The 13522-nt window shown below is 56.5% G+C and overlaps 1 protein-coding gene across 1 annotated transcript; it reads right to left on the bottom strand.

Moving 5' to 3' along the window:
• Positions 1 to 1489: 1489 nt before the first annotated feature.
• On the bottom strand, positions 1490 to 11915 carry P2RX5 (purinergic receptor P2X 5). Its single transcript, XM_061176869.1, has 13 exons — positions 11781 to 11915; positions 11112 to 11197; positions 8053 to 8203; positions 7346 to 7417; positions 6986 to 7061; positions 6803 to 6899; positions 6469 to 6549; positions 6076 to 6214; positions 5447 to 5583; positions 4897 to 4990; positions 4682 to 4747; positions 2597 to 2679; positions 1490 to 1646 (listed from the first exon to the last, which is right to left on the bottom strand). Exons 1-13 carry the CDS (start codon positions 11913 to 11915, stop codon positions 1490 to 1492), a joined length of 1374 nt encoding a protein of 457 aa, XP_061032852.1.
• Between the last annotated feature and the right edge of the window lie 1607 nt (positions 11916 to 13522).

Below are 13522 nucleotides of genomic sequence, written 5' to 3'. Positions count from 1 at the left end.
CTGCAGGTTCTGCAGCTGCTCCACGTTCACCTTTCCATTCCCCTGGCGGCCAGACCTGTGTGTGGGCGGATGGGGGCACTGAGGACGCTTGGGAGCCCTGCAGGCAGGGACGGCCTCCCTAAAGGCAGACTCGCCTGCAGAAGCTCTGGCTGGCAGCGCGGCAGTGAGCGTTCGCAGAGAGCGGCAGTCTGAGGGGTCCCTGGCCGCAGCCCAGGCACGGGGAGGCGCTCAGGCCACGGCCTCTGGAGCTGGCCCAGCAATGAGCAGCCGCCGCGGCCCCACAGCAACAGGCGAGGCTGGCCAAGACCAGCAGGGCAACCGCTCTCTCGCAGGGGAAGGAGCTCAGGTGAGCACCCAGAAAGTGACAGTCAGGGAGCACGTGGGGGGCTGCTGGCACAGGCGTACCCCAGCAGATCTCCCAGCCTCTCCATCTTTCTTTCCTCACTCCTCTCCATCCTTTGCCTTCCCTCTCCATCCTGGCTCACCGCTCTCTCTTTCCCTGCCCAGGCCCAGCTCCCCACTGGAGGCTGCCAATCGCTGAGTCAGCAGAGAATGGATGCTCGAAGCAGAGGGCAGCCAGCCCCAGGTCAGTGAACGCCTCTGACGTAGTTGACGAGAGGAGAGTCAGGGAACCCTACTCACTGAGCTGGAGGTTCCCCTGTGTCCAGCCCCCCGGAACAAAAGGGAAAACAAACAGGCCCAGAAAGGGCCAGGCACCTGCTCAGGGGCACATAGCGAGGCAGGGAAGCAGAGCAGGCCCGAGGGCTGCCTCCTGACTCAGCCCAGGGCTCCCTCCCATGCCAGGCTGTGGTCAGGTCTACAGAAAGCGCCAGGCTGCCCGGGGCTTCTGGGCAGTGCTCAGGGAAGGGCAGCCTGCAGGTCACCTGTCAGCACAGCCACCACTGTCCTCAGGCTAGGGCAGCTCCAGAATTTCCACATCAAAGAGGAGCTTAGGGGAGGCATCTGATGAGGCGTGGAGGGATGAAGGGCTCGGTAAGGCAAAATAACCTGATGGAGAACTGGATTCTAGGAACCCACTGCCCAGGTTCAAATCCCAGCTCTGCCATTTATTAGCTGTGTGACTTGAGCAAGTTACTTGACCTCTCTGAGCCTCAGTTTCCTCATTAGTAGAACAGGGAATATTAATGTCCACCTCATTAGGTTGCTGAAAAGAGTTCACATGTACAAAGAACTCAGAGCAGTGCCCAGCAGGGTAAGCCTGAGTAAATGATAGTACTGTTACTGTCTTAACATGGGCACAGCATAGCAAGCAGACAGGTTTGTGGTCACTCAGGGGTACTGGAGGGTAACAGGCATCGTGGAGGGGCTAAAGCACCACCAGCACCCCTCCCCCCAGAGTCCAGCTTGGATGGGCTCTGCTGGGTCCCTGGCATCCTGCCTTGTGGCCAGGTCACCCAGAGCAGGGAGCACAGTAGCCAGCTGGGCTGTCTCTGCGGGCCTCGTTTCTGGCCCTTGGCTGGGCAGCCCCTCACCTGGCGGGCTGGAGGAGCTGCCCACACACACAGCCATTCTCCTTCTGGGCGCCGCCTCCATCCTGCACCTCTGGCTGCTCCGCCAGCCCCGCCGCGTCTGGGGCCACGCTCTGCTGCGAGGACTCTGCCATTCGGGCGAGGACCTCTAGGTCCCTGGGCAGGACATGACCCATTAACCCTGGCCTGTGGGTCCCACCTCCTCCCTGGGACTGGTGAGCCACTCGCCCTGCAGGGGGCACCCCTCTTCCCCCAGCAGCTCAGCAGGGGTGGCAGGTGCAGTCAGGGCTCAGGGCTCAGCCTGAGAACCAGGGCTGGGGTTCAGTCCAGGCAGATGATGTGGGCTGGCCCTCCGCCCCGTCCCAGGTTGGGGTGGGACTGAGGGAGCAGCGCCCAGTGCCTGTCCAGAGCCCACCATCTGCAATTTCCCTTTCCCATCCCAGCTCCTCCAGAAAGCCTTCTGCAAGGGCTGGGCCAGAGCCCCTTGCCCCTTCCTGTGCACCCAGCCATCAGGACCTCCCACTCATACTGTTCTCCTCCTCTGAACGAACGAACACACACACACACACACACACACACCCCACACCCTCCCCCCAAGCCCACTGCCCAAGAGAGCCTGGAACAGTGGGGGGAAAAAAAAATCCGTTTTTTTTTTTCCTTCCCTTACCACTCCAGCTTCCCTCAACCCAAGCTCACCAGGACCACCAAGTCCAAGAATCCTAAAATTATAGGTGCTGGAAGGCACTGTATGTAAACCAACACTCTCATCTCACAGAGAGAGAAACTGAGGCCCAAGGCGGCCTGGGACTGGTCCAAAGTCACCTGGGGAGACAGTGGCAGGGCCAGGCCTGGAAACCAGGTCTCCTGCCCATGGCCTGGGTGGTCTGGTCTTCTGCCAGCTGCTCTGAAGTAGAATCCAGTTTTGTTAAGCCGGTACTCAGAACATTCCGCCTTACCCAGCCCTTCCAAGGGAGCTCCCCGTATTCAGCCGTGCCTCTACCCCCCCAAACGCCGACATAAAACCAGGGTAAGGGTTCTGAGCCAGGGAGGGGGAGAGGCTGACCTAGTGGGCTCCCCTAGGGCCGCTGGGAGGAAGCATAACTGACCTCACTTCCTCGTATTTCTTGTCTCGGTAAAAGTGGCTCTTTTTGATGAAGTAGATGAGTACCAGGTCGCAGAAGAAAGACCCCTGCAAAAGAGTTGGGGTCCCTGACTCAGAATCCTAGACTTCCAGAGAGCACCCGGCCACTTGACACCAACTATATCCCATTTGATCCTGCAGCAACCCCTGAGGGGGGCTGCGCTCAGAAAGAGGCACCTTTGTCCAAGGCCACAAAGCTGGTCCGCGGTAGAGCCAGCCTGTGGTCCGTCTGACCCCTCAGGTTGAGCACCCCGCACTACCCTGATGCCATCGAATCACGCCTTCAGCCAGTGTCTGCTGAGCACTCGCCAGTGCCAGGCACTGCCCTGGGGTGCGGGAAAGAGTAAGACAGACAATGAGACCCCCTGGGGACTCCCCCTCTGGTGCAGGAGACGAGCATATAAATTGTAAATTATGACAGAGGAGTGACCACGTCCCATGATGGGGAGAGGAGCAGGGGGAGCAGAGAGAAGATGGGACTCTGCTCAGCCTGGGGAGGGACATCTGGGCCGAGTCTTGAGGCTGAATAGGATTGTATATAAGGACAAAGGAAGGAACGCTCGGGAAGGGCACTGCAGAGGACAGGCTCGTCACGCCTGGGAACAGGGCCAGGAACAGAACTGTGGCAGTGCGGGAAGATCCCTCTAGTAGGCAGTGAGAGAGGGACTGGAGGGTATCTGAACAACAGGGACACCACAGCAGCGGTCAAGGAAAGATGAGGCCTGAGCCAACCCAGCGGACCGACCCACTGACGCCTGAACACAAGCTCTTCAGACTAGAGTGGATGGCGCAAATACCAGTCTCCTCCACCAGAGGGCGACTCCACCCACTGCACAGAGAGGAGGGGGGTGGGGGTGGGAGAGGGTTGGTGGAGGACCACAGGTGAACCAGGTCCTCTGACCCTGGGCATGGCACAACTCCCCCCCCCCCCCCCAGATGCCAAAAAGGTTATCAATTCCTTGTTCCACAGAGAACACTCCTCCCACCCCCCACCCAGCCTCTACCACTTTTTCCCGTTACCTTCATTCCACAAGTGTGTCCCCAGATGCCTGTGTTCTGAATTACCCACATCATAAGAAAGTGATGTCTGAAGGTGGCCCCTGTCTAGGGAAGTTACCTATGCAAACATGCAGGGCTCCCCAACAATGTTGCTGCAGTTAAGAGGAGTCCCTTGGGGCCCACTTTCATCCACTGACCACCTCTCAGGAGCATGGCCTCTTTGAGTCCTGCGACAGGACACGGTGTTCCTGGTCTCAATAAAAAGTCAGTCCTAGGTCCTCCTGGAAGCCCCCATGGGGCTGCTGTGACCTGGGACAGGGCTGCCAGAAACCTTGGCAAGGGGCTTGCTGGTATGGGTGTGAGCCACTCTGATGACTGCCTTGTCTTTAAAAAACTTCCAGAAAAACAAAGGGGCATAAAAGATCCAGGGGAAGCCTTTCCCTGCCCTCCAGCTGTTACTTCCTCTCCGGTGGCCCCTCTGCCCAACTGAAGGGATAGACCTGGACTACAGCCTGACTTCCCTGCCTCTCATCTTTTTAGCCCCGTGATTCACACCCAGGGGGCAGTTTGGCGATGTCTGGAGACATTTTTGGCCATCACAGCTGTGGGGGAAGGTGCTGCTGGCGTCTGGTGGGTAGAGGCCGAGGACGCTGTCAGACACCCTACAATGCACACAGTCGCCCCACAAAAAAAGTGATCTGGCCCTACATGTCAACAGGGCCGTGGCTGAGAAGCCCTGTGTATAGCCGGATCCTGCCTCTTTCTAGCAGAAGTAGAGACAAGGCTGCGCAGGATCCCAGAGAACCCCCAGCTGCAGAGCCACAGGCAGAAGCCTCTCTGGCTCTGGAAACAGAAACCCAGGCAGTCATGGCCACCTGGGGGCTGCTGGAGGGGTGTGAAGTCCCAGAGAGCCCTCTTCACCCCCATCCGCACTGACCTCCCCAGTTCTGGTTCTTTCTGGAGCACTGGGACAACTCCCCTGGGGCAGTGTCCCCCCTGCCCGCTCCCGCAGGTGCTCGGAGGGTAAAGGGGGTGGGGGAGAGGTACTCACCACACCCATAAGCGCCACCCCTGAGCCCACGTTGATGATTGTGGGGATGATGTTGAACTTCCCTGCCTGGAGCCCAGAGAGACAAGGTCGGGTGAGGAAGGCAGCAGGACAGCAGGATCCCCAGGGACTCCACCAGAGCCAGCCTGGGGTCCCCCCAGCATGCCCCACCCTCCCAGGACCTGCCCAGCTTCAGAAGGGGCGCCTCACCCACACACCTTGCCATTCACCATCACATCAAAGCGGATCCCGTAGGCTTTAAACAGCGTGCGGAACTCCACCCCAGCTGCGTCTCGGTAATACTTGGCAAACCTGGGGGAGACACGGCTCGGGGAGCCCTCGGCCTGCCTGGGTCTTCCCTGTTTGGCAATACAGGCTCCGCTGCCTTGGAGATTTATAACCCCCCCACCCCAGGACCCTGGCATTCAGCAGCCCCAGGAAAGGTTGGAGACCCCCTTGCTGATGTGAAATAAAAGATTCGTTCAGATCTTTGAAGTTCTTGCCAGACGTTCCCCAAGAGGCAAGGGCTTTCCCACTACTGCTGGGCCAACCCGGGCCACCAAGGCACTGATGGGCCTGACCCAGGCCTCAGCTTCAGGGCAAGTCCAGAGCCATGGCTGATGCTTCTCTCCCAGAGGCCCCCTGGCGGCCTCCCTGCACCTCCCACTCTGACACCCACCCCCAGGAAGGGGTGTCATAGCACTGGCACCCAGGCAAGGACACGAAATGTGGACAGGGTCATTAGGTGGCAGACTTAGCCCCAGTTACCTGAAGTTGTACCCAGAAGAGAGAGAGTTTTCTGAAAATCTGTTGTCCAGACGGTTAAAATAATAGCGAGGGTAACATTCAGAGGGAGCTCTATCAAGGTCACAGTTCCATTCAATCTGAATTCCTATCACACCACCCTTGATGCAAAAGAGACAAGAATCAGTGCACAGAACTTTCTGGAGATTGAGAAGTCACAGACCAGCTCTTCATGGAGAGCTCGGGCAGGGGGTTGGCCCCACTGGAGCATCCTTCCAGGAGGGAAGTAGAAGGCCCAGGGTTCACACCTCTGGGGTGACTGAGAAAAGTACGTCGCTGACAGCCCATACCCTCCTGCTTCGCGCTCCAGGGAGAAGGGAATGACCCGAGCGAGCACCTACTGCAGGACTGGCACCTCACACCACAGCCAGGGTGCCAGTGGGGCTCCTGGCTCGGTTTCAGCGGATGCCCCAGGACTCAGAAGCAGACGCAGGTGCAAGTGTGGCCCTCACCGCGTGCAGCACAGCTAATTCTGAGACAGTCCCTGGGCAGGTGACTGCAGGGCCACCGCATCCCATGGGTCCTCCTCCACACCCCCTCCTCATTGCAGAGCTCAAAGCTCAAGCCCAGAGCCCTCCAGCCCCACCACCCACCTGCACAGCTATCTCCTGGAAGCTGCTCCCCGTCCAGCTGACCACAGACCCAAGTCGGAAGATGGGGCAGTAGGGGTCCTTGGGGCCATATTTACAGGACTTCAGGAAAGCTCTGTCTGTGGTGTCCAGCACATTTGTCCTGGGTGGAGGCCATGAAGAGCCAGTGAAAGGAAGGTGAGACTTGCTGTTCCCAGGCCAGAAACCGGGCCTGACCCACACTGAGCCCTTGACTTTAGCCCCTCCTCAGATCCTGACTGCTTTCCCACCCCCAACAACCTCCAGTAAGAAAGGACACAGCCCTGCCGCCACTGCACGGGAAAGGGTGCCCCCTCATCACCCAGTGGGTCATTCCACACTGCGTCACATACACACCATGCACGCGGGCCCACGTACTTGGAGAAGTTGAATTTGGGGAAACGAATGAAGTTCTTTATGTAAACAGTGAAGTCTTCAGCTCCGCCCAGGAGTGGCTTCCTGAAAACCAAGGCAGGACAGTCTGCTCAGGAGGCCCTGCCCCGCCCCCTCCATGCCTGTGCTGAGGCTGAAGCCTGTCTGCTCCCTGGGTGCCCTGGAGTCTTTGCAGAGGACAGTCAATTTGATCATGTCGGGGTGGTCCTGGGGCCTTTGTGGGGTGTCCTGGCTTCTTCCGCAGGACACGTCTCCACCATCGGGCTGGGACCCGCTGCCCAGGGCTGGGCCTCAGGGTCCCGAGGTTACAGCCACTCACGCGGGCCTGGACTTTGTCTCCACCGGGCACCAGGCGAAGATCTCACAGGTGCCCTTTTGCTCGCTCCCCACCCGCAGACAGCGGCCAGTCCTCACTCCTGCAAGGGTGGGAGACGGACAATGCCAGGAACCTCCTGGTTCCAACTCCCCTTCTGCCCCCAGCCCTGTCTACTCCAGGCCTCACCATTTCCAGCCACAACCGGCTCCCCAGGAGGGCAGTCGCTGTCCTCACAGCACAAGGCATCCGGAATGCTTTCACTCTGCCAGGAGAGAAAGGGTGCCTGGCGGGGGGAGGTGCCTGCAGGGGCCCCTTCTCAGAACCAGGTCCCACCCCAGGGTGAGGCCAGGGGTTCCTCCCCTGCCTGTGGCGGCTCAACCCTTGAGAACCTGCTTCTCCCCTGAACAGTGCAGGTATGCACACTGGTGCACACATCCCCCAGGGCCCTTGGAGGGGGTCGAAACCCCTGCCTCAGGAGAGGGGTGGACCCCAAGTACTGCTGGCAGCTCTCCCACCCCCTCCCCAGTTCTCTGCACCAAGACGCACCTCGGCACAGGTTTCCTGCCGCTGGTTGGGGGTCACGACCAGGTTGGTGATTACAAAGAAGACATTCTCTCCCTGAGAAACCAGAGGGAGGTTGAGGAACCCCTTCCTGCCACTGGGGTCCCCCCTTCCCGGGGCTGCCTGGCAGGTGGTGGGACCTCTGCATGGGTGTTGCAGACACTGGGGCCACAAAATCAGTGGATCCCACCCACGAGCCCACTGACCTCGGAGTCCCAGAGCAGGTGTCCTTAGAGGGGTCTCTTCCATGCCCACAACCCCAAACCATTCTGACCTCAGCCCCCAGGGTCCAAGCTGAGATACAGGAGGAGAGAGAGGAGAAGGGGCAGTGATAAGATGGCCCGGCCCCGGCCCAGGGAACTGCTCCCAGGGACAGCGGCCAGTATAAGGGCGGGGCTGTCGGTGCCAGGCCACCCGACTCACACTGACCTGCAAGTTCTCTGGGTCCCATTTGGTCTCAACAGGCTCAGGGTTTGATGGGAACAGAGCAGCCCCGTAAGGCACAGTTGGGGAGGGCTGGGGTTTGGCATGGGGGAAAGGACCTGGGCAGAGTCTATCTGCAAACCCTGCAGCCGTCCCAGGCCAAGGGAGACAGTGAATGGAGGTCCCTGGGTCCCCAAGCAGTTTCCCATGTCACCCACCCGGATCCAGACCCTGCCAGCCTGGGCCCTTGTGCTGGGTGGGGCTCAGACCTGGGGTGGGATGACATAGTCGGCAACATCCCAGAGCCGCTCCCCAAGCTCTGAGGTGTTGGTGAAGGTCACACCCTTGACTTTGGTGATAATGCTGCTCTGCAGGGACGAGTCGGTGTCTTGGTAACATTTCTTCACCAGGAACACCCAACTGCAGGGAGGGGCAAGCAGGTGGGCGTCAGCCTCATTGCTGCCCTCAGGAAGTTTCCCCAGGCCCCCAGGGTGTGGAGGGGGCAGGCTTGGGGCTCCACCTTTCCCACCAGCTCCTGGGCAGGAGTCACAACTCCCTCTGCCGCCTGAAAGCCAGTCCTGCAAGCAGCAGAGGTGACAAGCAACCCCAGAAGCGAGAGGCTGCTGCTCTCAGGAGCCAAGGCCCTGCAGCCGGGCAAGCTAGGGATGAAACCGGCTCACCCCGCACTTGCCATGTGACCTCGGGTGAGCCAATGAACTCTGGGGGTCAACACAGGGCTAAGTGCACCTCCTTCCAGAGGGGTGAGGATGGTTAAAGGACATGGTGCACAACCTGGAACTTATCAGGAGGAGACCTCAGACAGACCCAAACTGAGGGGCATTCTACAAAATTAGAGTGCAAAATCCTGTACTCTTTGACACCCAAAACACAAGCAACAAAAGAAAAAATAGGTAAGTTGGACTTGATCCAAATTAAGAACTTTTTTGTGCATCAAAGGACACTATCGACAAAGTGAAAAGACAACCCAGAGAATGGGAGAAAATATTTGTGGGTCACATAACTGATAAGGGTCTAGTACCCAGAATATACAAAGAAGTCTTACAACTCAACAATAAAAAAGACAAGTAATCCAATTTAAATATGGGCTAAGGATTTGAATAGATATTTCTCCAAGAAAGACATACAAATGGCCAATAAGCCCGTGAAAAGATGCTCAACATCTTTAGTCAGGAAATGCAAATCAAAAACCACAGTGAGACAGTACTTCACACCCAATAAGACAGCTGTAATCCAAAAAATGGAAAATAACAAGTGTTGGTGAGGATGCAGAAAAATTGGTACTTGCTAGTGGGAATGTAAAAAGGTGTAGGTGCCGTGGAAAGCAGTTGGGTAGTTGCTCAAAAGGTTACCATATGACCTAGCAATTCCACTCCTAAGTATGTACCCAAGATAATTGAAATCATATGTCCACACAAAAACTTACACATGAATGTTCTTAGCAGCATTATTCCTAATAGCCAAAAAGTAGAAACAATCCAAATGTCCAACAGATGAATGCATAAACAAAATGTGGTGTATCCATACAATGAGATATTATTCAGCAATTAAAGGAATAATTTACTGACACAGGCTACAGTATGTATAAATCTTGAAAACATTATGCTAAGTGAAAGAAGCCAGACAAAAAAGGCCACATGTTGTAATGATTTGATTTATATGAAATGTCCAGAATGGGCTATAGAGACAAAAAGTAGATTAGTGGTTACCAAGGGATGGTGGTAGGGGAGAATTGCAAATGGCTGTTAATAGACACAGGTTTCTTTTGGGGGTGATGGAAACGTCCTGGAATTAGATAGTGGTGATGGTTGTACAACATTGTGAATGTACTAAAAACCACTGAATTGTGTAATTTAACATGGTTAAAATGATGAATTACATGCTATGTGAGTTTTACCTCAATTTAAAAATGGTTTTTAAAAGATCCTGCACTCAAAAAAAAAAAAAAAAAAAAAGATCCTGCACTCTCCAAAAAATGTCAGTGTCATAAGATACAAAGACTCAGGAGTGATTCCAGATTAAAGGAGACATGACAACTGAACACAAGACATGATTTCGGATTTTCTTTTCTTATAAAGGTAATTTTGGGGACAATTTACAAAAGGTCTATTGCGTAGATGATAATATTTTTATGTTAATTTCTGAATTTTCATGCTTGTACTTCATTAAATAAGAGAATTCCTTGTTTTTAAGAAATACACATGGAAGTATTTAGGAGTCAAGAGACATCATGCCTGCAACCTACTCAACAGAAAAAAATTGCACATGTATACACACACATAGAAAGAGAAAGGGATAAGGACAACACAAATGTAGTAAAATGTTAACATTTGAGGAATCTAGGTGAAGGGCATTAAAAAAACTGTACTACTCTTAAAACTTTTCTGTGAGTATAAATTACATCAAAATACAAAAAAATACATTTTTTTAATGAGACGGCACACGTAAATTGCTTAGCACAGCGAGTGCCAGGCACAGAGGAGGAGCTCAGTGAATTTAACACATCAACTTATTACTGAGGTTACTGTTAATTAGAGATTGTCCAGGTCAACCCCCCTTGGTAAAGTTGGGAAAACTGCGGCCAGAAGAGGGCAGGAAGCCGCCTTCCTGAGGTCATGCAGCAGTGCTGTGGGATGCCCTGCCTCTCCCAGGCACCAACCAGGATGCTTCCACCCTCATCTCTGGGGGCAGAGCTGGCATGTCCTGGGCCCTAGGCTGTCCCATCTCCAAGGACCTCTGAGAGGGTTGTGACCCTTGAGCCAACCAGCCATTTTAGTAGGGACACACTGGGCCTGGCCTGGACAGAAACATTCAGCAAATACTCAAGGGACAACCACCACCATTCATTCACTCATTCGTTTCACACCTGTCCCCTAAGCAGTTAGGGGACATCAGGCAGGCCCCGCCCTCATGGCGTCCCCAGACTGACAAGGGCAGTCAGCACAAACATTAAGCAGATGATCCCCTGAATAAGCATGTAATTGCATTGTGGGAATTCTGGGGAGGAGCATCAAGAGCCCAGGTGTGAAGGATGAGTGGGCGCCAACCACGTAGGGGAGGAAAGGGAAGCCTGGCTGAGGAGCAGTAAGCCAAAAGGCCCTCAGGTGGGGGGCAGCCAGGTGCCTTAGGGATGAAGCTCGGGGATGAAGCCCAGCCTCCGGGTGGGAGCGAGGTGAGGTCAGGGCTGCCCTCCCTGGAGGAGCCTCTGCTGCTCCCCAAGTCAGGAAGTAGGAGGGACTCAACAGCATTAACTAAAGGAATAAAAGAGGCACATCCGCATCCCAGTTGTCTGGTGTCATTTCGTCTTCACCTGTCCCCTCCCTGCTTGGGGGTGAGGCCTCTGAACAGTGCCTGGCTGACCCCAAGGAGCTGCCCCTCAGCTGATGGTGCCAGCTCCTGCAGGGCGGGGGAGGGGGGCAGACAGGAGAGCTGGGTGCCAGGGAGGGTACAGGGTTTCGGGGCAGGACCCCCAGAGAGGCCAGCCACGGGTGGGGCGAGCTAGCCAGAAGGGAGTTCTGGGACATGCCAGGCTCATGAGTTGCCCCTGCCGGGAGCTTGGCACTGAGTTCAGTGACTATAAATAAACCACCGGGGGCCTGGGCCAGCCCGGGCTAGGGCCCAGGGGGGCTGCCATGACAGCTGCAGCCCAAGCCCCTGCAGCCTCGCCCCCTTCCCAAAGCCCCAGCACTGGGGGCCCCAGCCCTGGAGGAAGGAACTGCCCACGGAAAGCCTCACAAATGGGGGAACCCAGGAACCCCGGCGCATCTCATCACCTCAAGAGCCCCTGGAGAGTTGAGGGCTCCCTCCTTACCCCCACCCTTAAGCCCAACGGTACAAGAAGGGCCGCCTCCCCGAGCAGGGTCCCAGAGCCCAGTCACAGGGCACCCCCGGCGCCCCCAGGCCAATTCCCAGCCCCCGGAGGCCACAGCTAAGGCCCCGGCCGGCCCTTCCCCCTCCCCGAGCCCCGGAGAACTCACACCACCAGGTAGGTCAGGATGGAGACCTGCAGCAGCCGGTAGAGCAGGCCCACCTTCTTGTTCTTGGCGATGACGTACTTCTCGGTCTTGTAGTCTAAGAGCGACTGGTAGAGCCCTTTGCAGCCCGCCTGCCCCATGACGCCGGCTCACCTGTCCCGCGATCGCGTCGCCACACGTGTGCCGCATGGAGCCGCCCCCGCCGCCGCCCGGCCCCCAGTGTGGGCACCGCTGCGCCCGGGTGCGCGGCTCACCGGGCGGGGGCCGGCGGTTGGCGAGGCCGCGGCAGCGCCGCCCGAGGACAGGCGGGGGCCTCGGACTGCGACCTTGCCTCCTCCCCTGACTGTGACAGTGACACCGCCGGACCGCCGCCCGGCCACTGGCCTGCGAGGGCCCTCCCGGCGATCGCCGCCCGGGAGGGGTGCGGTGAGAAGAGGGTCTCCTTTGGAAGCAACGCCCCCCCTTCTCCGCCCCCAAAGAAATCCCGGGGTTCCTCCTACTGAATGGCCGGGGAAACTGAGGCCAGGGGAGGGGGACCTACAACACAGGAAGTGGAGGCGAAGAGGGGATAAAGAGCATTGACAGAAAGATACAAACAGGTTTCTTGATTTTTCTTGCTCCTTGGGGCAACCCTCGCCCTCCCCTCACAGGATGGGGGCTGGGATGAAGTGCGCGTTCCTACTGCAGCAGCTGTGGCCCGTTTAAACCCCACACTCCGGGGGAGTCAGTTGCCAGGCAGGCCCCAGTGGCCAGAGCAAGGAGAACTCTGTAGGGCAGGGAGGAGGGGTGGGGTGGGGATGGGGAGACAGGCAGCCAAGGCCTGGGATCTTCAAGATGCCTGGAGAGAGGGCGGGGCCAGCTGTGGAAATGCTCCCAAAGCAAGAGATGGACCTCATCTAAGCTGCTGAATCTGCAACCCCTCACCGACACAGTGGAATTGAATTAGAGGCGGTGGGAACGGAGATGAGGACACCTCTGAGAAGATCAGGTTCAGAACGTGGGACAGCCATCGAGAGGCGGGGTCCTGGCTGAGCTCGGTGTGCGTGTGCACGTGGTGCTGGGCTGTGCACGCTCGTTTTCTGCATTTCACTCACTGCCAGCCTGCAGTCTGACCGGAAGCGGTCCTGCTCCTCTCCCTAGCCTGCCTCTCACACAGGAGTAAGTTCCCTTCCCTGAACCACAGGCTCTGGGAGTTGGGAGTTGGGGGTTGGAAGGGACCCTAAAGTTCACCAGGTGTGACCTCCTCTCAAAGTAAAAGCCCCAGGGCAGCACGTCTCCAGTTTTAGTTTTAGTGAGCGTGGGTATCATTTGGAAGAAAAAATGCAAATTCCTGGGCCCCGCCCCAAATATTTTCATTCCCTTAAGACTAGGATGGGGCCTGCAAATCTGTATTTTGCTCTCAAGCTGCCATTTCGGAAGCACAGATTTTTGCAACTGTTCATCAATTTCAATTCAAATGCCATTTCCTTAAAAAAAAAAAAAAAAGTCCTGTTCTTACTACCACCCACCAAAAGCGCCTCCACCCCAAACACTTTCTATCCCATTACCCCTTCTTATTCCCTTAGAGCCCCTGTCACTCTTGAATATGATCTTATTTACTTATTGTCTGTGTCCCCCACTAAGACCATAAGCTCCAGGAGGGCGGGGACCTTGCCTTTGGCCATCTCTGCACCCCACGCCCACCGCTATGACTGCTATATAATATGTCAGTACATATTTGTTGAGTGAAACTCAGGCCTGACTTTTT

The sequence above is a fragment of the Eubalaena glacialis genome, chromosome 19, assembly GCF_028564815.1.
Source record: "Eubalaena glacialis isolate mEubGla1 chromosome 19, mEubGla1.1.hap2.+ XY, whole genome shotgun sequence".
Lineage (NCBI taxonomy): Eukaryota > Metazoa > Chordata > Mammalia > Artiodactyla > Balaenidae > Eubalaena > Eubalaena glacialis.
The sequence above is the reverse complement of the archived record's forward strand: the minus strand, read 5'-3'. Positions and strand labels throughout refer to the sequence as shown.